This window comes from Neodiprion lecontei, chromosome 2, assembly GCF_021901455.1.
Source record: "Neodiprion lecontei isolate iyNeoLeco1 chromosome 2, iyNeoLeco1.1, whole genome shotgun sequence".
Classification (NCBI taxonomy): Eukaryota; Metazoa; Arthropoda; class Insecta; order Hymenoptera; family Diprionidae; genus Neodiprion; species Neodiprion lecontei.
Window position 1 is genome coordinate 2,445,444 of NC_060261.1, and position 24,777 is coordinate 2,470,220.

The following is a 24,777-nucleotide window of genomic DNA, read 5'->3' on the forward strand; positions in this document are numbered from 1 at the left end:
ACCAATCCAGAAGGTTGATTATTTTCTGTATTTATTTTCTCAATAGGCGTTTATGTCATATATTTATGTCACGTATGCAATCGTAACAGGAAACACGAGTTTGTCAACAAACTACGAGATTCGAGTCACGTCGCACGTTTGAAGCGCGCCAATTTTGAATCGGTGCTCATCGATGCAGGAAAAAAACCGAATTTTCAAAGCGAATGAGTAATCAAGATTGATTTCTTATCGTCTGATCGATACTCAGATCGGCCAGATCCACCAGACAGTCAGTGCATCGTTAATTTTACCATAATCTCGATGAATTTGTGACCGGATTTGAAATACCGCAAAAACCACAAATTTCCTAAACGAGCCCGCGTTGCCAACGTTTAGAAAATTTTCCGGAGAGCTGAAGAGTGGTAACATCTTCGATCAGGGGGGCGAGCGAGCACCGCGAGCACCCGTCTCATTTCACTTTGCGTTACCGGTAAGGAGTGTTGCTCATTACTTCATCTTCGCAAAATCATCTCTTATACCGATCTTAGGCCGTATTAGAATATCACAATAATAACGTTACAACCAACATCGCACAGTGATTTATATATATTCTTGTTTTTCAAACGTTACAGGAGGATTGATAGTAAACTGGCGGCGTAATAAAGATTTATTACCTGGTGGGATAACTTTATTACGGTAGAGTAAGTATCTTCTTTCTACCTATATTCATTTTTTTTCTCCCTCTCTCTGTCTCTCTCTCTCTCTCTCTATTTCACTCTCACACCATTCGCGCAAGTGATTATCATAATTTTTGAGCACTGTTGAAAACCCTATTAATTTTTCGATAATCATTTTTCAAATCTTAACCACGTCTCGGGTGTTAACAGGTTCGCGGAATAATAATGTGTAACTCGTTCGTACTTGGTCGTGGCTGAAAGATAATTCGGCATTAAAATTGATACTGAATTCAATGTAAAACCTTTTTTTCACACTCCCCCTCCTTTCCTCTCTCGTTTCTCACTCTCTCCCATATTCTCGATATGATTGAGATAAATTTTCGAAGAGGTTAGCAATCTCGTGACGTGTCAAGCAGGCACTCCATTCCATATGGTGGTCACTGGCTCCACTACTGGTCATTGACATGCTGGCATTCAATGGAATTTCACATTTAAATCACTTCAAAATACGGTATTCAATCAACCTCTACCGCGACATATTGTACGACAGAGGTTACTCACCAGCACGGATAATGTTACAATGACTTAATTAATTATCGGCGATCCAATTTCTCCTTCCGGTTGAAGATTTTTCGAAGTGAAAAAAAAACTTTTTCACGATAATTTACGGTGGGGTGTGTCACAAGATGATTTTTATTTTACATCCTTAATATCCTTACCACTTATTTATTTACCAGCGAAATATTTCGCGAAGTTGAAAGATTTTTTCCTCAAACTTGTCACGTTATTTTCCAAAATCTAATCTTTTCGAGACTTCCTGAATCTTTTTTTTTTCTCAGCTACAACCTTATCACGTTCTGAATTGTAGATAACGGGTTAACCTAAAAAAAAGTAAAAAAGAGAATACGAGAGAGTAATCCAACGCGACTTCTATATGCTTATGAATGTATGCGTGAATATTTGTGCTAGCTTATCACAATATTTCAGTATTTCCTCTCTGTTAGCAAGATTCTTATCGCCTCCCATACAAATGAGAGTTCTTCTAGACTCCCGGAGGAGCGAGGATAGAAAAGTTGGTTTAATGAGAATCTAAAACCTTTATTCCGAAGAGTAACCTACCTATTGCGCAAATGTTTGGCATCCGTCTCAAATCTACCACTTTATCTAACGTGCCAACTAATTATCAAAGAAAATGTCATCTTAGGATTATAGGTTTTACGTTTTTCCACCTCTGATGAGGTAAAAAAAATTGTACGACATGCAGCCAAGATTCAGTCTACTGTTTCCTACATCGCTAAATATTTACATGAAATATTTTTAATTCCTCTTGTTTTGTCGGCACAGTGCTACTGTAAGGACTTGGCACGAATTAGGACATCCCAAAAATGCAGCAGCAATCAGTAATGGAAGAGGGTACGGCCTTTGAGCCACCCACATACAGCTACGATGAGACCTTCCCGGTTCTCCCCGGATCAGCCAGCCCGATATCCAGCAGCCCCAATCCTCTTTCAACGAAAAACAACAGTATGCGTGTTGGTTGTTCGGTCGTTACACAGGTACTGATCATTATTGTTGCTACTTCTTAAATCTTAGTCTCAGATTGTTAATTTGCCATCTTGCGAAGTTTATTAGTTATCAGTGAATTTTTTTTTTATGAACATTAATTTTCAGGTTTTTCATGTTCCTGTTGAAGAGCGTAAGTTTGACCACAGTGACAAATTTGGTGAAGGTGAATCTGTGAGAACCTGCCTTGCAATAATGAAGGAAAGTGGTGCTCACATTGAGATATCTTCCTCCAAAGATCAGTCATTGACATTTTTAGTCACTGGCAAACAAAACGAAGTCTTGGAAGCTCGACGTCGTATTCTGACAACGTTCCAAACCCAGGTATACAAAAATTGCCTGACTGTAACACCTGGAAAATACAATACTTGAAATTCGATGTAGCCATTTTCTTCCCACCTGCCATGAAAATGTTCATGTCAGTCATTTGTTTGCTCTATTTTTAACAAAAACGTTGATGCTTAATAATGTTTATTTTATATATTTTTAAAGTACCATCATGCTGTATGGATATTTATTCAAGTTTTCAAAGCTGTCACTTTGTTATTTCTCACAACTGTATGCTTTGAACATGGATGTATTTGACATTATCGCTCAAGTTCAATCGGGCCTATTATTAACTTACTATGTAATTTCAGGCGAACAAACAACTCAACATTCCCAAAGAACATCATCGCTGGATCCTAGGAAAGCAAGGACAGAGATTGAAGGATTTGGAGAAGACAACAGCTACAAAGATTCAAATACCTTCGGTGCAGGATCAATCCGATACGATAACAATCACTGGCACTAAGGAAGGTATTGAAAAGGCTGAGCATGAAATCAAAGTGATTTCCGACGAGCAGGTACAAATTTGTTTGCATATCAAAAAAAGAACGTAGCCCACCAGTTTTGCTCGCGGATATTTGATAACAATATTTTTTCACTCTTGAAATTTCAGTCAAAAAAAGCATTTGAAATTGTTAGTGTGCCAACAATTTACCATCCTTTTATACATGGTCCCCGTAACGAAACTCTAAATGCAATGATCGCCGAAACCGGAGCGCGTATAAACATTCCTCCGCCGTCGGTACAAAAAGATGAAATAACAATAGCAGGTGAAAAGGAAGGCGTTCTAGCAGCTAAAGAAAAGATCGAAGCTATCCACAGAGACATGGTACGATTTTTGGTGTTACATAAAGTTTAATGTTTACATGTGAAATAATATTCCGGTCCTTGAAATGTATCCCTGATTGAATTTTTAGGCGCAAAGATGCACAACGGTGTCCGTTGAAGTGCCAAAATCTCAACACAAGCACGTCATCGGACCCCGTGGTAGTACCATTGCCGAAATACTGCAGCTTACTGGCGTAAGTGTAGAAATGCCTGCTGCAGATTCAGCAACAGGAACTATAACCCTTCGTGGACCACAGGAGAAGCTTGGTCTTGGTGAGAATCGATGCAAATAATTCATTTCTGAGAATCTATTGATTCACCCTTTGTTGTAACTTACAAATGAGCCTTATCTTATCCTATTTTTTTTTTTTTCTCAGCATTGGGCAAAGTTTATGAGAAGGCAAACAGTGTCCGTAGCACAACGGTCGAGGCTCCTGCTTGGATCCATAAATACATTATCGGCCGCAAAGGAGCAAACATCAAAAAAATAACCCAAGACTTGAGCAACGTTCATGTTGAATTTACCAACACAGAAGATAAGATCAAGATTGAAGGACCCCCTGAAGATGTAGAAAAAGTTCAAACTGAACTGCAAAACATGGTCACTGATCTCATCGACAAGCTGACATTCACCGAACTTAACGTTGATCCCAAATTCTACAAGCATATTATCGGAAAGAATGGAACGAACGGTAAGCAAGCAGTCGTTATTTTTTACTAAACAATCTTCGTCAGTTTTCGCATGTTTAAAATATTTTCTAAACGTTTTCTAGTTAATCGTTTGAATGAGGAGACTGGAGTCGTGATCAATATATCTGAGAACGACGGGAAAAATCTTATTCGCATTGAGGGAAATTATGCTGGTGTAGAAAAAGCTAAGAAGGTAAGATCATTTTGCGATGTGTGAAATATATGTACCAATACGAAATGTTGATTATCAGGAACTCATGGAGATGGTTGAGAAATTGGAAAATGAAAAGGAAAAAGACGTTATAATTGACCATCGTTATTACCGCAGCATTATTGGAAGCAAGGGGGATAACATCAAAGAAATTAGAGACAAGTTCAATCAAGTGCAAATAACTATCCCTGGACCAGGTAAAATATCGTTCAATATCACGTAGAAAAATTTGTAATCGAAAGTATCCTTTGCCTTATGTACACTTTTTTCATTCTTATAGGCGAAAAACGTGATGTGGTAAAAATTCGAGGCCCCAAAGAGGACGTGGATAAGTGCCACAAACATTTGATGAAGTTGGTCAAAGAGCTTAACGAGAATAGCTTTGTCATGGAGGTTCCTATTTTTAAACAATTTCACAAGTTTGTTATAGGTAAAGGGGGCGCCAATATTCGCAAGGTTGGTTTGGAACTATCATGTTCTTGATAATTATTACCATCTGATATAATCAGGCGAACTTGGAAAAAATATATACCTATATACTTATTACATAAATTGTACATGTATGTATTTTCCAATTAGATTCGGGAAGAAACTCAAACGAAGATTGACTTGCCAGCTGAGGGTGAGAAAAGCGATGTTATCACTATAACGGGAAAGAAAGAAAATGTTGAAGAGGCTAAAGAAAAAATTCAGAAGATCCAAAATGAATTGGTAAGGTTTATTTTTTCCAGAATTTCTAATTGAATATTCTATTCACTACTTTTCACCTTATTACTTATTAATTCCAGGCAAACATAGTCACTGACGAGATTGTAATACCTCCAAAGTTTTACAATTCACTAATTGGAACTGGAGGAAAATTAATTCATTCCATTATGGAAGACTGCGGAGGAGTTGCTATCAAGTTTCCAACCGCTGAGAGTCAAAGCGATAAGGTAATTGTACACCTGGGAATGATATTTCGCTTCGCAAAATGCATTGGTAATTAGAATAGAAGTAAAATATTGCTACTATTCAATAGGTCAGCATCAGGGGGCCAAAAGATGATGTTGAAAAGGCAAAACAACAGCTTTTAGAATTATCCAATGAGAAACTTTTATCTAGCTTCACTGCTGAAGTTCGAGCAAAGGCCCAACATCACAAATTCCTTATCGGAAAAAGTGGTGCGAATATTAAAAAGGTAATAAACGATTTGGTAATCTCATGTCCGGTCGAGTGTTACTCGTGATTTGACGTGAGCAATTTTATAATAACGATATATCCCCCCCCCGCCCCACAGATCCGAGAATCTACGGGAGCACGAATTATTTTCCCAACGGACAAAGACGAGGACAAAGAGGTCATCATGATCATTGGCAAGCAAGATGCGGTCGACAAGGCCAAAGCTGAGCTTGAATCTACTATTAAAGAAATAGTAAGCTTCCGTGGCTTGAATTCAATTCAAAACACAAAACAAAAGTGAATAATATAATTAATCGAAATTATTCTCTTAGGATAATATCACAGAAAGTGAAATCAGCATTGAGTCCAAGCATCACAGACACTTCGTGGCTCGTAGGGGAGAAGTACTTCACCGAATCGCAGAAGAATGTGGTGGAGTTCAGATCTCTTTCCCACGCGCTGGTGTCGACAGCGACAGAGTTGTCATCAAGGGAGCGCTTGAATGTATCAAAGCTGCGAAGCAGCGTATGCTAGAAATTGTCCAAGAGTTGGTAAGAACTTAATTTCTAACTGTAACCAATCCTTCTAACCTTCTAATCAATTTAAACCTGAAGCTGTATTTTGCAATATATATTTAATGCAATACTCACATTTCCTATCTTTGGAAAAATTATATTTGCATTACAAAAATCTTTGAATAAATCTGACAATTTCTTCCACCCTTATTATTTTTTTACTTCACAGGAATCTATGGTAACGATCGAATGCATAATTCCACAACGACATCACCGCACAGTTATGGGTGCTAGGGGCTGCAAGGTTCAAGGTATCACTGCAGAGTTTGATGTACAAATCAAATTTCCAGATCGTGTTGTGCATGGTAATTATATTAATGTTTACCTTTTTCTCATACTACACATTGGGTCTAGTCTAAAATCAAAAAATATCAGTACGATTTCACACCATTCTACCATTATCACTCAGGTAAAATCTAATTTTCAAATTTCCACACAACTTTCAGAGGAACAACGTCCTGATGAACAAGTCAATGGCGAGGAGACAGAGGCAGTAGAAACCGTTCCAGCTTGCGATATAATCCGAATCACTGGGCAACCAGACAAGGCAGAGGCAGCTAGACAAGCTCTTTTAAGTCTTGTTCCAATTACTATTGAGGTGCATTGAGAAAGTTTCTCTTTGTATATGATATTCTTTTATAGATACGAATAATACTATTGATTTTTTTTTGTTAGGTCGAAGTGCCGTTCGATCTCCATCGCTCGATCATAGGACAACGAGGTCGCGAAGTTAAAGAACTAATGGAAAAATATGATGTACATATCATGCTGTCACCGGCTGAACAAAAATTAGATTTTATCAAGGTAATAATGCATAACAGAAATAGTTGGAGCAGCTAGAGTAACTTTCTTTGTCTAATTTCTGTTTTATTATTACCATTAGGGTGGTCCTTATTTTGGGTAAGTCGGAATTTCAAACCTCTCACCCCTTGCATATCTCCCATTTGCTAAAAAAAAAATGTGTGCAAGCTCGTTTTTACCATTTGGCTCCAATATTAAACTTTGACCCTCTTGGGCCACGGGTAAACGTTGTCCGATTGGGCTTAAACTTTGCACACATTTTTTTTTTTGGCAAATGGGAGATATGCAAGGGGTGAGAGGTTTGAAATTCCGACTTACCCAAAATAAGGACTACCCTAATTACCATCCACAGATTTCTGGAACACCACCGTGTGTAGAAGAAGCAAAAGAAGCTATTCTGGAGAAATGCAAGAATCTGGAGGCTCAGCGACAAGATAGAGCGCTGAAATCCTTTGAATTAAAGGTATTATGAGAATATTTTCTAAATATTTGTTTTTCTTTGTCACATGATTCATACATTTTGGCCCTTATCTATATTTGCATATCGTTTTCAGATTGAAGTAGATCCAGAATATCATCCTAAGATAATCGGTCGCTCAGGCGCCGTAATAAAGAAAATTAGATCTGACAATGACGTTCAAATAAATTTCCCACGCATTGGGGAACCCGAACAACACATTATCACCATCACTGGTTATGAGAAAAATGCTCAAGACGCTCGTGATGATATAATGAAAATAGTCAACGAGCTGGTAAATTTCAATGCTCCTTTTACTTTTCTATTTGTTATTCGAAATTTTGTTTTCATGGTAAAGTAAAACACAATGTCCATGTTCTATAGAACGAGCAGTCCAAAGAAGAAGTCCATATCAAGGCAGCTGTACACTCTCGATTAATCGGAGCCAAGGGAAGAAACATTCGTAGAATAATGGACGAGTTTAAAGTAGACATTAGATTTCCACGAAATACCGATCCTGATCCTAACATTGTAACCATAATGGGGAGCGAGGATAACATCAACGATGCTAAAGAGCACCTGCTTAATTTGGAGGAGGAATACGTATGTGTTTGAATATGACTTAAAATAAAAAAGCAATAAATACGTACCATGAAATGAATGAAGACTGAATTTGAGTGATGCAATTTGTCCACAGCTCCAGGATGTCAGCGAGAATGAAATACGAAACAGTTTCCGTTCTCCGATTCAACGAGATGAGGGAGGGTTGAGCGGCACTGAAAGCGAGACTGGATTCGTAGTCAAAGGAGGTCCTTGGGAGCAGCAGCAACGAGTTGCTCCGAACACAGACAGCGTTACGGAATTTCCATCCTTCGGTGGTTCCGCTGCTCCCATGCCTGCGTCTGCCCCATCTGGTCCTTGGGGGGCTAAGCGCTAGAGTAGAGTAGAAGAAATCTTCTAATAAATATCGGTCGACTTTATAAGCTAATGAATTTTAAGGTAACTTTCCTCTGACAAACGACAAGGGTAACACTGCTGCTGGGTGGTTCCCTGTTCCATTACTGATGCTGCTGCATACGACCTGGCCACTCTCTTGGACTTTGACACTGGTTTACTACACAATGTACGACGACATGTTTATATTTACAGTTCAAACTGACGTATTTATGTATCTGTAACTGCAACGCGTAATAATGGTCGAAAGAAAAAAAAAAGTTATAACACACCGTGACATACTATACTAGAAATCAGGTTATTTATAATGTAGTATGTTTGGGGGTGATTTCACTTTGAACCGAACATTTTTTTTTCATCCAGACGACATGCGTTGTAGGTTCAGATATATTGTACTTAAGACTGTGGCTTCATAGGAATTAATTTGCGTACTGTATATTCTTCAGATTTGTCGATTCTAGACGGATCAAACACCGTGATGGCTAATTATTATTTTACTTTTGTTTTTTTTTTTCAATTTTGAAAATCTATTAATTAGCCAAGCATAATATTTTGTTTATTTATTTATAGCTTTTTGTATATAAATTCCAATTTCTGTGTTGGACGTTATAATGAAATTGGCTAGCAAAGCCAGACATTGATATTAACTGCTAAATGTTAAACGAAGAAAATTAATGGAAAATTTCTGAAAATGAATTAGGTCAGTTTAAAGAACATGTTCCTATACAATATATACTGAATCTATTGTAGAATATTAGCGATTATAATCCGCGTACACATATACTGTTCTAAAAGAACAAGAAGGCACACTTTCAATTGCTTGCTTTTCGGAATTTACAAATTTACGCTTAGTTAAAATAGTTTATTAGCACGACGTTAATCGAGATTTTTTAATAGTATTAATGTATACTGAAAAAAATAATAATTTTTTATAATATGAGTGTTATCCTTACAACAATGAGACGTAAAAAGGCACGGAAGAAAAAAGTTATATATATATATATATATATAACTCATATCCTGTATTGTCGATTTGAGTAACTTCTATGTTGATATGAAAAGCAAGGATTTTCTCCAATACGGATCACTTTAAAAATACGAAAACTGCTTTGGGAACATAATCTTTATAAGACCTTTCAATTTAGTAATTGATTGACAACCCAAACTAACTATTATAACAAGATGTGTCCGGTTGTAACTGGCGTTGTTAACAAATAAGTAATTACTCTACATTCAAATAGAGTATACGATACTGTTCAGTGTGTGAATTTTTATTTATTCAATTTTGTTTTACAACAACAACAACAATAACATTCAACTTTGGTGTATGATATGCAAAATCACATATACCAATGTATGAGGCCAACTAGTTAAGAAAACTATTCGGTTCAAGTGCCTTGTCTACTTTCTTCAAAGACAGCTCATTTTCAATTGTTGGAGGAATGTGAATATTAGGTTTATGTATATGATATTGATAATAATCATTGTATGATTAACCATGTGTAACCAGATGAATATTGCATATATACCACTGTCAAGAGACGAGCAAAAAAAAAATGACAGCTAATAATCATCGATTAAAGAATTACCAAACACAGCACACTGAAATTTTTACTACTATATTTTTCAGATTTTCAGCAACTTTTATAAAAAGTCTACTTGGAATCAACAATCTTAATTAATGCACGTTTTATCAATGCATAATGCATATATTAACTATATATACGTATAAATATTGCATACATACATACGTACTATACATACACATTCAATTAATAAAATGGCTCATTTAATTTTTAGCCAATCATTATATAGGCAGCTATGAATGAAAAATTACTTTTTTTTTTAATAAACAAGAAGTAAGATTTGGTTTCAGACCAATACCTATAGGTAGACATACATGCGCCTGGTCCTAAGGGCGACGGCAATTCGATAAACACGAGGACGAGGCTTGATTTCCGCGCGAAGCGCTTTGCTTTGAAATTCACAATAGGAAGGTACTATTCAGATTCTGTCGCATAATTTGGTCGTTTTATTCTTACTGAATTTACATTTGATATTTAATATACAAACGATAGGCGTGTGTGACATAAAGAAACAAACCGTCCAAGTGAAATTAGAAAAGTCTGCAAATATTAAAAGTGAATTATGTAGCATATAGCCGAAAAAAGGCGTGGTAATAAACATACGAAATTCATTCAATTTTGATAAATATTACGTGCGGAGAACGGTGACTTGTGTTGATTTTTTTTCTGTTCTTAAGAGATTTCTGGATTGGATAATATTTTTGTTTAACAAATGCTCAAGTTTTGTGAATCCATTTGCGTTTAATGTGTATTAATAATATCGACTATTTTTGGCTGTACAAACACAGCATATTTCAATAATACAATAATTACGAAAATTCATGCATTGTTTCTTTCTATAGTTACAGCAAATTTAGACTTGTAAGAGAATATCCACATTATTTACCACTCGCTACAACAATGATGTAAAATCAGAGAATTCCAAAACTTTCAATTGCTTGACAAATCCGTCATTTGGCCTTATGCATTCCCTAACAGATTTCACCTCCTGATAAGCTTGATCGTATGATAGATTTTTTTTAACCATTAAATAACCTATCACAACGGAAGCTGATCGAGATACACCCGCGTTACAGTGTATAAAAACGCCCTGACCTCCTTTTTCACGCATTATTCTCAGGCAGGTTTTTAATGCCTCTGAAATTTTAGCTTCCGGAATATCCATCAAATCTATAAAGTAATAATGAATATCTTTAAATACAATTTCCAGCTTTATACCAATACTTATAATGTGCCGTATCCCATGGTTTTCTAATATATTTATATCAGCTGCTGGATCTTGAGAGCCAAAGTATAAACCAGGCTCCACCATAGCCATTTGTAGATCGGGTTTTGTATCAACGATGAATGGTAGTCCTTTGTCTACTAATCTCATCTCGCTTCCTAAAATTTCGTACTTTTCACCCAGCATGTTAGTTACTACAGTATTACAGTGTTTTAGCTCCTTTTTCTTAGCTGTTAAAAGGGAGCTCAGACTCATGACGGAGGATTAATTAAACAGCAGCAACGTAACTATCACCACTTTTAAGAATTAGTGATTGTTAACTGCTATTTAAATTTTTTATTATTTAGGTAAAAAATGTAAAATATCGACTATCACTACGTAAAATGATGTTCAGTTAATTAACAGCTACAGATGATTGATCTTCGCAAATAATATTCTTTTTTAAGTCCAACGGGTCGTAGCCTACCTCGCATAAATAGAGAGCGTACGGTGGCAATACTTGAACACGCGAGTCCCAGTTATGACGTGACGGAACTTGTAACATACACCTAATATCTCTTTCCGTAATTTTTCCTAGTCCTAGTGTGATCAGGGTTCCGACCATTCGACGAACCTGCCAAGTTAAATATTGAAAGAGCCATATTAATTATTATTATGAAAATAGGACAAGATAGGGGAACGTAGTGTTCGATTGTCTGACCCATACAAATGATGATCATTACCTGATTATAAAGAAAAGCTCTACCCCCACACCTGAAATCCCAGTAATCGAACTGTGTGGAAAGGGGATCATCAATCATTAAAGGCTGACCCTTCTCCACAGTGAAGTAATCAAGTTGCCGGACATAAACAACCTTTTTATTTTGATACTTGTTCTTTATTTTTCCAGCAAATGTTTGAAAATCTTTAGGTCCGAGGAAAAGCTGAGTTCCCCTTTTTACTCGTTCCGCATCGAAGGGACCAGTATTACTGAAAACGGACAATAGTATTTTATTATACAGCTGAAATTTACTGATAAGTAATTTTTGGATAAAAATCTGTTATAGTTGCGTACCCAAGAAGTGCAAAACATCGATACAGCTCACTGACTGGTATATCCTGATAACATTCTTTCTTAGGAACCATGAGACGATACAAATATGATCGAGACTTGGCTGAATGTCTGGCATGAAAGTCTGTGCTGACTTGGTAACAGGAAGTGATTCTGGGTCGTTAAATTTGATACGTGTCTTTGAAACAGGTAAATAAATTTTAGATCGATACAATGTTGACCAAGATTTGCATAACAGTTAATAAATACACTGACCTGATCGCATGACCATTCTTAGCAAAAGTCTTATTTAGTCTGTGCTTCATATATTGCGTATTGTATGACTCGTTCTTTGGATGAATCAAGTCGATGTGGGCTGTTGTTGACAGAGCATGAACGCCGCTATCGGTTCTGTGAGAATTGCAGTGGGTGTAAAAATTAGGAAATTCTTGAGCCGTGTTCGATTATACTCAATTTTCAACCGCCCCATCGATTTCTTTAATACTCATATTATGAATATGTTTACAACATATAAGCAGCAATTAAAACCTGCTGGAAACTTGAAGAATTGGTTCAGATAGACTTCGGGGTTTAATGGAGTCGGCCAATGCTTCTTCAATAGTGCCTTGAATTGTGCGTATGGACTCTTGTCTTTGCATTCCACTGCAATTGTTCATGTATATTGTGTGAAAATTAAACAAATTAATTAGGTTCGACTAAATTTTACCTACTGTTATAATATTAGTATAAAGCAAGACTGTAATATACAACAAAATATACTAAATCTTGTATAAAAGACGCGTACCTGAAGTGGGTGCCAATATAATTCATGTATAATAAGTATCTTTTCATTTCTTACAGCTAAATCAGTGCTAAGTGATATTAATAATCGAGTAAGCTGAGAAGGCGTCGTATTTGTAGAATTCGGCATGTGGCACGTGAAATTTCCTAACCTAACCCGACTAATTTCTGTTAGGTTAAGGTTGAGTCCATAAATGTTGACAGGTCTGAAGTTAGTAACGTTAACGTAAAAAAACATCATGGAATAAATCGTAGTACAATTTTAGAACGACTTTCAAGGAGTTGACTTTTCAGTATATGAACATATTTTATTTGTTATGATTTAATAGCTGAATTTCAGTCAATCCTAAGGGTGCGAAGTAAACATGCATCGTTAAAGCAACGTTACTAAGTTCAACCTCATAAATGTTGAGACTTTGAGACTAGTATTGTAGAGTGAGGTTAGAACGCCACAGAAATCTGGATCACGTTGCCCCGGTAACCGGTTTAATTTGCGAAGTGTCAAAAATCAAAACAAACTACTGATTCGACCCAGTAGCGTGCGCTTATTAGACGTAAATAGCAATGTATATATGCATTTGGGTAGACTCAAGTGGTTAACGGTTCTTGAACCTAAATTACAATGACAATAGGCTGCTAAATTCATTGCTAGTGAACGAATTAGAGAATAGAGGCATCCTTTTTATTACACTGAAGTTATTAAAATGAGATCTCATCCTACATGGGTTGATAAAGTTCAAGATAAAACAGACCAATGGTAAGTGATCAATAACAGCATAAATTTATATACACGGCAAACAATTGAACAAACAATTATGAGGTATCTCAGTATTTCACTGTTATATGCAAAGTTTGTTTAATCTGTATGCATACTCTTGTGTATACAGCATTCAAATGAAAACCAAAGTTTGCATAGTATTTTCCACATGCAAACGCATTCATAAACAGTTTTTCCTTCTTCTTTCTTAATCCTCATTATTGAATTGATTGTTCCCAAATTTATTTCAGCATCTATGATCTCTGCTTCAACCCAGATGGAACCCAATTAATAGTCGCTGCTGGCAGTCAAGTCCTTGTCTACGAAACCAATGATGGTGCGCTTGTACAACCACTCAAAGGTATATTATCCCTATAATTTATTGCTCAATATAACACAGATCATGCCCTTCCTTTTCCACTATTATACCAGATTGTGCAGCATTTTAATTAGTCAACTAAACTAGATTACAAATCACGATTAATTCAAATCTACATTTTAGGACACAAAGATGTCGTCTATTGCGTTTGCTACGCGAGAGATGGAAAGAAGTTTGCGTCTGGTAGTGCAGACAAAAGCGTTATTATATGGACTTCCAAGCTCGAAGGAATATTAAAATACTCGTAAGACATTACTAAAGCTTTTTACGCCGGTTCGTTTTTACGTAAGCCTTTGTATGTGCCAATGAATAATGCAAAGCAAATTTTTTAGCCATAGTGAAGCTGTTCAAGCGATGCAATTTAATCCTGTCTCGCACCAGTTGCTCAGCTGTGCACTTTCCGACATCGCATTTTGGTCCACTGAACAGAAGGCTGTGCAGAAGCTGAAGTCTGGAGGAAGAGTAAATTGCTGTGCTTGGACAAAGGATGGACAGTACTTGGCCATTGGACTTGCGCTGGGATATGTTTCTATCAGAAATAAGGTTCGTCCATTAATTATCTCAGATTTTTAATTGAAACGTAATAATGTTGAAAGATTGTTTCCAGAACGGAGAAGAAAAGACTCGAATTGATCGTGCAGGGGGAACGCCAATCTGGAGTTTGTCTTGGAGCCCATTGAAGTAAGCTGAAATATTTCTGGAACATTCTTCTCACTAAAGAATCATTGGAAGTGTCAATTTTATTTTTACCGACAACAGGGACGATTCTGTGGACGTGTTATGCGTCGCTGATTGGGGCGGCGGTCTTTCCTTCTACACTCTGGCTGGAAAAACAGTGAGCAGGGACAGGTCGCTGAATTTCATTCCACTGAATGTAGCCTACTTTCCTGACGGACAATACATTCTTGTAGCTGGCAGCAATAAACGCTGTTTATTAATGACCCATGACGGCATTCAGCTGGCTTCGATTGGTGATACTTTTTCATCCTGGGTATGGAGTTGCGCCGTTCATCCAGGATCCTCACACGTCGTGCGTTCAATTCTATTTCTCAATCCCATTGAAATTTGCAAATAGATTTACAGTGGCTAACATCTTTTGTGTCCCAGGCCATTGGTTGTCAAGATGGAACAATAACGTATTCTCAATTGTCCTGGAATACTGTTCACGGCTTGTACGGAGACCGATATGCATATCGAGAAAATATGACTGATGTTATAATCCAGCACCTGGTTACAAATCAAAAAGTTCGAATTAAGTGCAAAGATTTGGTAAGCCGTACTTCAAGTTTTTTTCATTATTCCTACGTCTCCAACCTGGATCGAATGAAATTGCACGATTGTTATTTCAGGTCTGTAGAATTGCAGTTTATCGAGATAGACTCGCTGTGCAATTACCTGAACGAGTGATCATATATGAACCTTCGGGAAACAGCGAGGGAATGCACTATCGCATCAGGGACAAACTTCCTCAGTCCTTGAATTGCAATTTGTTAGTTGTAACCACAAACCATTTGGTACTGTGCCTAGACAAACGACTGCAGAGCCTAACTTTTACTGGTATTATTGAAAGAGAGTGGATTCTCGATGGCGTTATTACCTATATAAAAGTCGCCGGTGGTCCATCAGGTCAAGAATGCATCATTGCAGGTTGAATTCATTTTTACGCTTACCAGATTGATATTAGCCTAACAGTAATTAATAATGAATAATAAACTTGTCAATATTATATTTCAGGATTGAAAACCGGATACGTTTCAAAGATATATCTCGACAATCCGTTTCCAGCTCAGCTGGCAAAAGTTGAAGGTGCTATACACTGTCTAGATATTAGCCCACTCAAAGAAAAGTTAGCCGTAGTAAGCGACACGGGTTTGCTTACGGTGTTTGATCTAAATACAGAAGAAATATTACGAGAAATCCAAGATGTTACAAGCGTTGCATTCAATTCCGTGTTTGAGGATATGATGTGCTACTCAGGGAACGATTACTTGGCTGTAAAAGTCGCTGATTTTAACGAATACAAACAAAAATTTTCCGGCTTTGTTGTTGGGCATAATGGGTCCAAGTTGTACTGTTTAAACGGAGCGGCGATACTGACGGTAGAGGTATGGTTCCAAATATGTAACTCGCAAAACCTCTTTTTAACTTGTTAGGCTAAACTAGTAACAGTGACTAAAGATGACAATGAATTTCAGGTACCAATGTCATCATCTATGTATCAGTACCTAGAAAGAGGAATGTTTAAAGAAGCTTTTGCAATAGCTTGTTTAGGCGTAGCTGAAGGTGATTGGCTCGCTTTGGGGACTGCTGCTCTGGATCACTTAGAACTGAACGTAGCATACGCGGCGTTTTCGCGTATTAAAAAATTACGTTATATCGATATCGTTTCTGAAGTTGAGGAAAAATTGAATTCTGGGGAATGGGGTCGAGAAGCTTGCATGGCTACTGCGGCCGCGGCAATGGGAAAACTTCGAGAAGCTGCAAGACTGTATCAGAAAGCTGGACTTCAACAATACGCTCTTAATATGTATTCAGATTTGAGAATGTTTGATATAGCTCAAGAATTTATCACCAGTGGTAACACTCAGGTACATGAAAGACAATTTTAATTTTTTTTGCTCTAATCTCATTTTACAAAATTTAGGAATTTTAGCCAATGATCTTATGTCTACATCTCAGGACCGAACAATTTTACTGAGGCGAAGAGCTGAGTGGGCAAAAAGTTTGGGAGAACCTCGAGCAGCTGCAGAAATGTTCCTCACTGCTGGAGATGTTCAACGAGCCATTAATATCATTGCTGAATATGGTTGGATCGACATGTGTGTATTAGCTGCCTAATTTAAAGTCCAACAATTTTCTTTTCTTATACATTGATCTTAACAATTCAGGCTCATCAAAGTTGGAAGACAACTGGATAAGGCCGAGAGAGACAGTTTGTCTATGATAGCTAAAAAACTGAGACAGTTAGGCGCGACGCATGGCGCTGCTGAAATATTCAGTCGATTAGGAGATGATCCTGACGTCGCTGATGTTTTGATAGACGCACAAGCATGGCCTGAGGCGTTCGAACTGGCGGAAAGAAATCCAAAACTAAAATCTCGCGTATATGGACCATATGCAAGATGGTTAGCTGAAACTGGTCGTTTTTCTGAAGCTCAAGAAGGTACGATACGAAATTGTTCTCTGTTTGATTTCTCGTTAATAATTAAATATTTCAACTGATTTTATATGGGCAGCATTTCAAATGGCTGGTCAACCTGAGGAATCGATATCTGTTCTCACACTGTTAGCCAAAAATGCTGTGGCTGAAAAAAGATTCCGCGATGCTTCGTACTTCTATTGGATCCTTTCACAACTCAGCCTCGATTTGAGCAAGCGTACCGACGAAATAATGGCAACTTTTCAAATATATTATGATAAAGCTGATATTTACTACGCATATAACGAAGTTTACAAATATTTGGTGAGTTGTAATTCATTTGTTGATGACTAATCAGTACAATAATCGTAGGATGTCTTCTTACAATGTTATACCTTCATGTTTCAGGAAGAACCATTCACCTCATTGATGCCGGAGGCTTTGTTCAATATATCTCGATTTTTGCTAATGAAAACTCAAGATATACAAGTCGAAGGAGTATCACAGTTCACCATAACTTATACACTGATTAAGCAAGCGCGTATTCTCGGTGCCCATAAATTGGTAACACAGCTCTTTGAGCGATTACGGGGTATGAAAATTCCTGCAAGTCTATTATCGCAAGTGGAGGTCTCAACTTTGGCAGCTAGGGCTTATCCTTACAGCGATCCTGAAGAACTCCTACCTCTTTGCTACCGCTGTTCTACCTTCAATTCACTTCTACCTTCCAACAACATTTTTGGAAATAAATGTGTTCAGTGCGGACTTAAATTTCAGCATTCATTCGTCATGTTTGGTAAGTTCAAGTCAAAAGGATACTTTATTCGTAAATACTTTCAAACTGTAGATGGGGGAAATAAACAGAGAGACCAATTCCACTAGAAATCGTCGATTATTATTTTGTATATTCATTCCGTCAGCGCAATATTCTTCTTATTTAATGTGAATACCTCTTGCCTATCCAGAAATATTACCTATAGTTGAATTTGAGTTGGAAGAAGGAATCACTGACGAAGAAGCCAAAAGATTAATCGAAGAGCCAAGACCTCTCTCTGATAGTTCTTTGATCAGTGATAATCAACTCACCATACCTACGCCCGTTGGCGACCTGTTTACAGCTCGCTTGATACGATACGAGGTATATATCACAATTCTACAAACAATTTATATATATACTCTCTTGTCGTTCGTAGCTGCAATTATTTTTCAGAAATATTACACAAATTTTCAATGTTCGCAGGATAAGACAGGCGAATCAAGAATTACCGTTGGTCGAGGTGTTTTAGCAAGTATAGAACCGTCCAGCGTACTAATTGCACACTGGCCAAAACCCTTCAAGACCAGATATTTCAGAAATCTTTTGCCGGATCTTCAAATAACTTTGTGCAAATCATGTTTAAAGGTACCGTTAACTTGGGGCTTATTTGTTAGTGCCCGAATTCTTACGAGCCACTAAAGATGCTTTGAAGAAGTATTGTAATTAATATAACGAGAAGTGTGTTTATGATTTTTCAGTTATTCCATTCAGATGACTACGAATTGGCAATATTGCGTCACGGCCACTGTCCGTTCTGTAGAAGTTCACAGTTACCTAGAGCAGAACAAATTACAAGACACGCAACGTGAAAAGGAATATCTATAGAAAACAAGTCACACCTCATAGGAATAAAGAAATGATCAATCTATTTATTTATCGACTGTTAGCAAATTAATTTCAGCTCCCTTTGTTGTTATAAATTTTAAACAATTATGCATATCACGCTATTTATTGTTTGATAACGTCAATGACCAGTTCACAGTAATATATCATAGTATTGAAAAATTCAGTAATAGTTATAGAATGAATAAGTAAACGTATACCTAGCGGTAAAATAAGTATAGTCACAGTTATCCAAGAAAGAAATTACAGTTGTTGGAAATTATCAAGCACATGATAATTGCTCCAACAGCTAAGTAAACAGCACTCCGTTACCGAGATCTCATAGTGGCGAGTGATATCCTACCTTTTCAATCAGTTGTACGGAACTGTAAAGATGTTCAGCGTGTTGCTTGCAGTGATTTTTGCCGTCGCAACGATAGCATCTGGTCAGAGTGCTGCCTGGGATCAATCCCTGGGAGATGCAACGACATTTCAAGATGCTCCATTGGAGCGTCAAGGAAAATGTAAGTTCGATCATTACATAGTTGAGTTTCATCTCTCAGGGATAATTTTACCCCAAAAAGTGATACAATCACGTCGATACTAATGTATTCACGTTATTTTATTGTTTCGTATAGTTTTTCCGCTCTTCAGTGTCATCAGATTTGCTAATACTCAATGTACTGGAAGCAATAATCTGAATGGTACGTGCTTTACAAGACGTGAATGTTCCAATTACGCCGGGACTGCTTCTGGGACTTGTGCCAACAACCTCGGCGTTTGTTGTGTTTGTAAGTATAACAATAAATTCCTTAACTGATCACTATCCGTCAGATTGGATTAGACAAAAGCGTGAAAAAGTGCTCTGAAATTTTTTAAATCAATCAAGTGTTGTGCATCTGTCCTAGGGTGATATTCGTAGCAGATTGTACGTTAATATTTCGATAATGAGTTTAATAAAAGTAGACAGAAGGATAAGATGTTAACTTTTGACTTTAATAAATGTTTAGAGCAAAGAAATTCTATAAAAAAATGATTTTGGCGCTTTCTTCATATACCACAGATGCTTCGCTTCTCTTATGATTCTTGATGAAATTCCCCATTTTTAAATTAAATAATATCGTTTCACAGTTGTGAGAACATGCGGTTCTACTACGAACATGAACAATACGTATTTCATAAATCCCGATTATCCAACAACGTATACTGGTGGAGATCGATGCACAATTGTCGTTCGTCCCTGCAATTCTCATATTTGTCAGGTGAGCAGGAATGCATTGCAAAAACTTTAATGACCTTATCATCTCAGATATTTAAACAATGGTTTCTACTGCACATAGTTGCGTTTGGATTTCTTGGATTTCTCCCTAGCCCAACCAGACGGAACTGGTGTGTGTGACTTAGACTTTTTGACAGTAACTGGTGGAGCAACCCTCGTTCCCAGGATTTGTGGAGAAAATACCAATCAACACGGTATAGTTTAATGTGAAAAAAATGTTGAGTCTTTATTTGACATTTATCACGTGCAAAAATTCGAAAAATATGCATACTTAAGCTAGATACTAAAATATTTATTATTCTGTCTACAGTTTATGTAGATTTCGATGGACCAGCTCCTATTACGATATCGATCGATACTGACGTGAACTACGTATTTGATCGCCGTTGGAATATCAGGATACAGCAGATAGCCTGCGATTCTGTATGGCGTGGTACGTATCACAGTATTTGCCAATATTCTTTTCAAATCACATGAAAATAGTTGAGCATTATTACATACATTTCATTTCAGCTCCGAGTGGATGTCTGCAATATTATACTACAACTACTGGCACTGTAACAAGCTTCAATTACGGTACCGTAGTGAATCCAAGATGTAAGTAAAATATCATACTATTTCGTTATTGAAATAATTCTCGTTCACTGTAAAATCAGCGATTTTTAACACTTCAAAATTTCAGCTCCACTGGTCGGTACTCGTCAACTAGTGAATTTGAATTACGGTGTTTGTGTGAGAATGACTGTGGGCTATTGTGCGATTCAATGGTCACAGGACAACACCCTGTCATTCACTGTTTCTGGAGATACAGACGGTCTTGACACAACAATAATTGGTAAGTTTTTCAAAAGAAAAAATCTGTACACAACGCAGTAACTTCAACTTTCATCATTCAACAGGGACAGACTTGGCTGCAGTTACTGGAACAGATTGTACGGCAGATTTTGTTATAATACCAAATCCATTTGATACAACAGGTACCGCATTAGATGTTGATCGTTTCTGTGGAAACGGTTTCGTAACTGTTATCAGTAAGTATCGTCACCCAAATTATGGTAGAATAGAATGTCGCATTTTCGTCAATTCATACTATTAAAGGATTGGTTACGAAATAAAGATTTTTTGCTATATTGATACTCATAAGAGCGCTTTTTTTTTTATAGGTTCTTCAAAACCGTTTGTTCTTTACGTCATTACAAACGGAGATGAAACTGGTGATGTTCTAAACAGAGGATTTATTCTAGACTATCAACAAATAGCTTGTCCAATATTCTAAACCAAAGCAACCATATTTAATGCCTAATATGAAAGTGTTTAATGCATTCCTTTGTTAGTTGGACCGTGTTCAAAGATAAATTTTTTAGGGTGGCTAATTTTCTCTAGACACAGTCCAATATTGTGAATAAATGTGATGTACTTAATTTATCTATAGTGAATAACAATTACATCTAATGAGCAATGGCCATCTCATTTTTAGTTTGTGATTGGTACAAAGCTTGACCCCATATGTTTATACTATAATTAATATTTATTAATTAACAAATAAGTAAATACATACACTTGTGAATTTATAATAATGACAATTTAATACTTGACATATTGTCGTCCGTGATTCGAATCAATTTTTTCACGCATAGCATTAAACCATACGCCAACTTTTGTGTGGTCTAATAAATCTCTGAATGCTTCACATCCCTCGATACTTTTTAAAATACCGTAGACAGCTAAGTCTGAGAAATCTGGGTCTGATCCACCCATGAATTGCGTTCCTTTAACACTAATGCCATTCAACCAATGGTTTACTTCGTCATACAGTGACTGCCTAACGTCATCTTTGAGACTGTGTCTTTTTTTGAGCCTTTTCGATATCAGCCACATTGCATAGGCTCCCACATTGATCATGAGCAGGCGTTCCCACATTGGAAAGTACTCCTCCCATCTACCAACCTGTTGGTTTTGCTCATGGTTTATCATTCGGTAACTTTAACCTACACAAAGATTATTTTCACAGAGCGTAGTGATCGCACAACAGTTTTTACTTACGTCGGAAAACCAGTTGAACGCTTGACGTGCTTCTGTTGTTGTTCTGTAAACGTTTGGAGATAAAACGTGAACTAGGACATCATCAGCCCATTTTCGCCACTTCCGTTCCTCTCTATCATTGAACAGAAAAAAGCAAAATACTGTATTTGGAAAATGAGACAGTTTTATTCTGCATGAAAAGCGAAAATATTCGAAGCGATGACAATAATGATCAGGAAAAGATTAGATATAAGATGTTATTTTTCAAATGTACGCACACGATATAATTCATAGACTTTTCCTTTGGCAGATTGTTTTGATACATCAGGAAGTATTTATTGACAATTTCTTCTTTGAACGTTCCTTTTGCATCTCGGCAAAACATTTTTGGATAATACTTGACAATGTCTTCAATTTTTTTATACTTGTCTTCTAAAATTGTTCCAAGAACGGATATTATCATGGTACTATCAATCAATGGCTGATATCCCCCATCTACTTTGGCAAGAACAATCGGTACTTTTCTATACGTCGACCATTTAATTTCATTTCTTAGAACTGGATCCACTTCAACAACATCATATGATATTCCATGGTAATCCAAAAACACTCGCACCTATGTGTATATATATTTAAAATATACAAGTACTTCTGAAAGAGTCAATTTTAACATAATTCTGTACAGTTATTCATTTTCTCCTAACAAGTTTTCACGCATAAGTCTAATTTCACAATATAGAGACAACTTGTAGAGAAAACGTGAATTTCTTGAACAATAAGCAGACTAGAACAGTCTGTATCAGAATACATATTACAAATTTACAATCATTCTACTGCGAGAATGCAATTGCTTTATACACTATTTGCATATTACAATGTACCTTGCAGCAAAACGGGCATGTTTGGTATTGAAATAATGTAAGCTTCAGTCCAGAGTTGTCGCCAGGATAAATCACCTACAACATGATGCTGATGTAACAATTTGGTAAGAACTGGGAGATTATTCAATGCGAGTAGATGAGAATAGGTTACGTTCAATCACGTTAGTTTAGTTCGGTAAGCTAAACGGATTTGCACCGATTGGACCACCGATTTTATACCTTTCTGGATGGCTTGATATCTGGAATTGATTTCAGCGTCTCAATTTCAGTCTGCGTTCCTTCATTAGCGATGTTTTTTCGATCCTTATTAATTTTATTGAAAGAATAACCTGCACCGAGTACAACACCTACCGACGCACCAATCAAACTCATCTTAACCACGCTCGGAGGTTTTGCCTGGTGCGTTGCCGTTTGAAAAAGTCTGGTGACGTACATTTTATAGTGAACATTTTTATTCTGCGATTGATTTCTTAGCAGAAATCGGGACACTTTATAGATTACAGACATTTCTCGCGACGACGACAAATTACCGGCCCACTCCAGGCGACCTTGCGCATCCTGACGAAATAAGCTACTGTAGCGACTAGCGAGTGTCGCTACAAGCTATGCCGTGATTACAGATAAGTTTCTGCTTCAAACATTATCTTGCACTTTGCGCGATTGGAGAGAAAATTGAATCTTCGTATATCGCGTCAACAGCTGAGATAATACATTGAACAAAGAAATCTTTAGTTATTTGGCCGTAACTTTTGATGCGTTGATCGAAGCGTATTAGGACTGCGCCCAATCGATTCCTCTCGCAAAATTACGTCGGAACAGTGCACGAAAGAATTTATTCCAGAACTTTTCAAAATCGCCAAAATTTTCGCCAAAAATACAAAGGGTTAGCCTTACTTTTTTCCTCATTTTTTGACCGAAAAATGATTGGTGTCGGATTCGATTTGTGTGACCGTTTCCTGACTAATTGGACCACCAGGAACTCAGATAACGCAGCGAAAAAAGCGTGAGATCAACAGCAGAGAAATGAGAACGAAAAGACCACCAGCTGAAAAATGTGAAAAACTCAGGTTCTGGTTTTCTGCCTGTAACTTTTGATCCGTTGCTCGCAGCGTATTGGGATTGTGCCCAATCGATTTTTCTCGCAAAGTTACGTCGGAATAGTGCCTGAAAGAATTTATTCCAGCACTTTTCAAAATCGCCAAAATTTTCGCCAAAAATGCAAAGAGGTTAGCCTTACTTTTTTCCTCATTTTTTGACCGAAAAATGACTGGTCTCGGATTTGATTTGTGTGACCATTTCCTGACTAATTGGGCCACCAGGAACTCAGAAAACGCAGCGAAAAAAGCGAGAGATCAACAGCAGAGAAATGAGAACGAAAGGATCACCCGCTGAAAAATGTGAAAAACTCAGGTTCTGGTTTTCTGCCTGTAACTTTTGATCCGTTGCTCGCAGCGTATTGGGATTGTGCCCAATCGATTTTTCTCGCAAAGTTACGTCGGAATAGTGCCTGAAAGAATTTATTCCAGCACTTTTCAAAATCGCCAAAATTTTCGCCAAAAATGCAAAGGGGTTGTTATATTTTTTGACCGAAAAATGATTGGTGTCGGATTCGATTTGTGTGACCGTTTCCTGACTAATTGGGCCACCATGAACTCAGAAAACGCAGCAAAAAGAGCGTGGGATCAACAGCAGAGAAATGACGACGAAAAGATCACCAGCTGAAAAATGTGAAAAACTCAGGTTCTGGTTTTCTGCCTGTGACTTTTGATCCGTTGCTCGCAGCGTATTGGGATTGTGCCCAATCGATTTTACTCGC

General features: G+C 37.2%; 5 protein-coding genes across 10 annotated transcripts; 3 read left to right on the forward strand and 2 right to left on the reverse strand.

Moving 5' to 3' along the window:
• The first annotated feature begins 432 nt into the window (after window positions 1-432).
• LOC107221633 (vigilin) lies at window positions 433-9,820 on the forward strand. The gene is made up of 23 exons (XM_015660696.2): window positions 433-469; window positions 612-680; window positions 2,001-2,212; window positions 2,328-2,543; window positions 2,858-3,064; window positions 3,160-3,375; window positions 3,464-3,647; window positions 3,752-4,066; window positions 4,148-4,257; window positions 4,316-4,472; window positions 4,556-4,731; window positions 4,855-4,986; window positions 5,064-5,210; window positions 5,297-5,455; window positions 5,555-5,689; window positions 5,769-5,987; window positions 6,181-6,316; window positions 6,458-6,609; window positions 6,687-6,815; window positions 7,165-7,275; window positions 7,367-7,564; window positions 7,654-7,872; window positions 7,967-9,820. Exons 3-23 carry the CDS (start codon window positions 2,042-2,044, stop codon window positions 8,204-8,206), a joined length of 3,729 nt encoding a protein of 1,242 aa, XP_015516182.1. The 5' UTR covers window positions 433-469; window positions 612-680; window positions 2,001-2,041; the 3' UTR covers window positions 8,207-9,820.
• LOC107221622 (tRNA pseudouridine synthase A) lies at window positions 9,507-13,112 on the reverse strand. 4 transcript variants are annotated; one of them, XM_046731205.1, is made up of 7 exons: window positions 12,870-13,112; window positions 12,614-12,727; window positions 12,341-12,475; window positions 12,089-12,238; window positions 11,757-12,003; window positions 11,501-11,647; window positions 9,507-10,979 (listed from the first exon to the last, which is right to left on the reverse strand). In XM_046731205.1, exons 1-7 carry the CDS (start codon window positions 12,914-12,916, stop codon window positions 10,974-10,976), a joined length of 846 nt encoding a protein of 281 aa, XP_046587161.1. In that variant the 5' UTR covers window positions 12,917-13,112; the 3' UTR covers window positions 9,507-10,973. The 4 variants fall into 4 exon arrangements, with proteins under 4 accessions (XP_046587161.1, XP_046587160.1, XP_015516160.1 ...); XM_046731204.1 differs by having other exon boundaries at window positions 9,507-11,647; window positions 12,924-13,112; XM_015660674.2 differs by having other exon boundaries at window positions 9,507-11,647.
• Window positions 13,113-13,190: 78 nt separating this feature from the next.
• Window positions 13,191-18,797, forward strand: LOC107221648 (intraflagellar transport protein 122 homolog). Of its 2 annotated transcripts, XM_015660717.2 has the most exons (17): window positions 13,191-13,622; window positions 13,874-13,983; window positions 14,125-14,245; window positions 14,334-14,544; window positions 14,609-14,682; window positions 14,761-15,031; window positions 15,109-15,270; window positions 15,351-15,648; window positions 15,736-16,106; window positions 16,197-16,589; window positions 16,681-16,820; window positions 16,890-17,164; window positions 17,238-17,464; window positions 17,549-17,936; window positions 18,106-18,278; window positions 18,381-18,542; window positions 18,656-18,797. In XM_015660717.2, exons 1-17 carry the CDS (start codon window positions 13,570-13,572, stop codon window positions 18,764-18,766), a joined length of 3,540 nt encoding a protein of 1,179 aa, XP_015516203.1. In that variant the 5' UTR covers window positions 13,191-13,569; the 3' UTR covers window positions 18,767-18,797. The 2 variants fall into 2 exon arrangements, with proteins under 2 accessions (XP_015516203.1, XP_046587140.1); XM_046731184.1 differs by lacking the exons at window positions 13,191-13,622; window positions 14,125-14,245 and having other exon boundaries at window positions 13,878-13,983.
• A 369-nt stretch (window positions 18,798-19,166) lies between these two features.
• Window positions 19,167-21,359, forward strand: LOC107221624. Of its 2 annotated transcripts, none has more exons than XM_046731202.1 (9): window positions 19,167-19,225; window positions 19,418-19,570; window positions 19,911-20,041; window positions 20,120-20,252; window positions 20,369-20,491; window positions 20,572-20,655; window positions 20,741-20,893; window positions 20,958-21,089; window positions 21,222-21,359. In XM_046731202.1, exons 1-9 carry the CDS (start codon window positions 19,174-19,176, stop codon window positions 21,332-21,334), a joined length of 1,074 nt encoding a protein of 357 aa, XP_046587158.1. In that variant the 5' UTR covers window positions 19,167-19,173; the 3' UTR covers window positions 21,335-21,359. The 2 variants fall into 2 exon arrangements, with proteins under 2 accessions (XP_046587158.1, XP_015516162.1); XM_015660676.2 differs by having other exon boundaries at window positions 19,168-19,303.
• Window positions 21,360-21,567: 208 nt separating this feature from the next.
• Window positions 21,568-23,519, reverse strand: LOC107221623 (prostaglandin E synthase 2). The gene is made up of 5 exons (XM_015660675.2): window positions 23,181-23,519; window positions 22,962-23,036; window positions 22,359-22,696; window positions 22,102-22,213; window positions 21,568-22,005 (listed from the first exon to the last, which is right to left on the reverse strand). Exons 1-5 carry the CDS (start codon window positions 23,466-23,468, stop codon window positions 21,643-21,645), a joined length of 1,176 nt encoding a protein of 391 aa, XP_015516161.1. The 5' UTR covers window positions 23,469-23,519; the 3' UTR covers window positions 21,568-21,642.
• Window positions 23,520-24,777: the final 1,258 nt, after the last annotated feature.

Bases quoted from the DNA above. Each gene is read 5' to 3' on its own strand.
- LOC107221633 (XM_015660696.2), top strand. From the start codon at position 2,042: ATGCAGCAGCAATCAGTAATGGAAGAGGGTACGGCCTTTGAGCCACCC. The intron at 3,648-3,751 runs GTGAGAATCGAT...TTTTTTTCTCAG, and splicing joins ACAGGAGAAGCTTGGTCTTG to CATTGGGCAAAGTTTATGAG. The intron at 6,610-6,686 runs GTGCATTGAGAA...TTTTTTTGTTAG, and splicing joins TTGTTCCAATTACTATTGAG to GTCGAAGTGCCGTTCGATCT.
- LOC107221622 (XM_015660674.2), bottom strand. From the start codon at position 12,916: ATGAAAAGATACTTATTATACATGAATTATATTGGCACCCACTTCAG. The intron at 12,728-12,869 runs GTACGCGTCTTT...GAACAATTGCAG, and splicing joins TATATTGGCACCCACTTCAG to TGGAATGCAAAGACAAGAGT. The intron at 12,476-12,613 runs GTTTTAATTGCT...CAATTCTCACAG, and splicing joins ATTCTTCAAGTTTCCAGCAG to AACCGATAGCGGCGTTCATG.
- LOC107221648 (XM_015660717.2), top strand. From the start codon at position 13,570: ATGAGATCTCATCCTACATGGGTTGATAAAGTTCAAGATAAAACAGAC. The intron at 15,032-15,108 runs GTGCGTTCAATT...TTTGTGTCCCAG, and splicing joins ATCCAGGATCCTCACACGTC to GCCATTGGTTGTCAAGATGG. The intron at 17,165-17,237 runs GTACGATACGAA...TTATATGGGCAG, and splicing joins TTTTTCTGAAGCTCAAGAAG to CATTTCAAATGGCTGGTCAA.
- LOC107221624 (XM_015660676.2), top strand. From the start codon at position 19,174: ATGTTCAGCGTGTTGCTTGCAGTGATTTTTGCCGTCGCAACGATAGCA. The intron at 20,894-20,957 runs GTAAGTTTTTCA...ATCATTCAACAG, and splicing joins TCTTGACACAACAATAATTG to GGACAGACTTGGCTGCAGTT. The intron at 21,090-21,221 runs GTAAGTATCGTC...TTTTTTTTATAG, and splicing joins CGGTTTCGTAACTGTTATCA to GTTCTTCAAAACCGTTTGTT.
- LOC107221623 (XM_015660675.2), bottom strand. From the start codon at position 23,468: ATGTCTGTAATCTATAAAGTGTCCCGATTTCTGCTAAGAAATCAATCG. The intron at 22,697-22,961 runs GTACATTGTAAT...ATATACACATAG, and splicing joins CATGCCCGTTTTGCTGCAAG to GTGCGAGTGTTTTTGGATTA. The intron at 22,214-22,358 runs GTGCGTACATTT...GTTCAATGATAG, and splicing joins AAGTCTATGAATTATATCGT to AGAGGAACGGAAGTGGCGAA.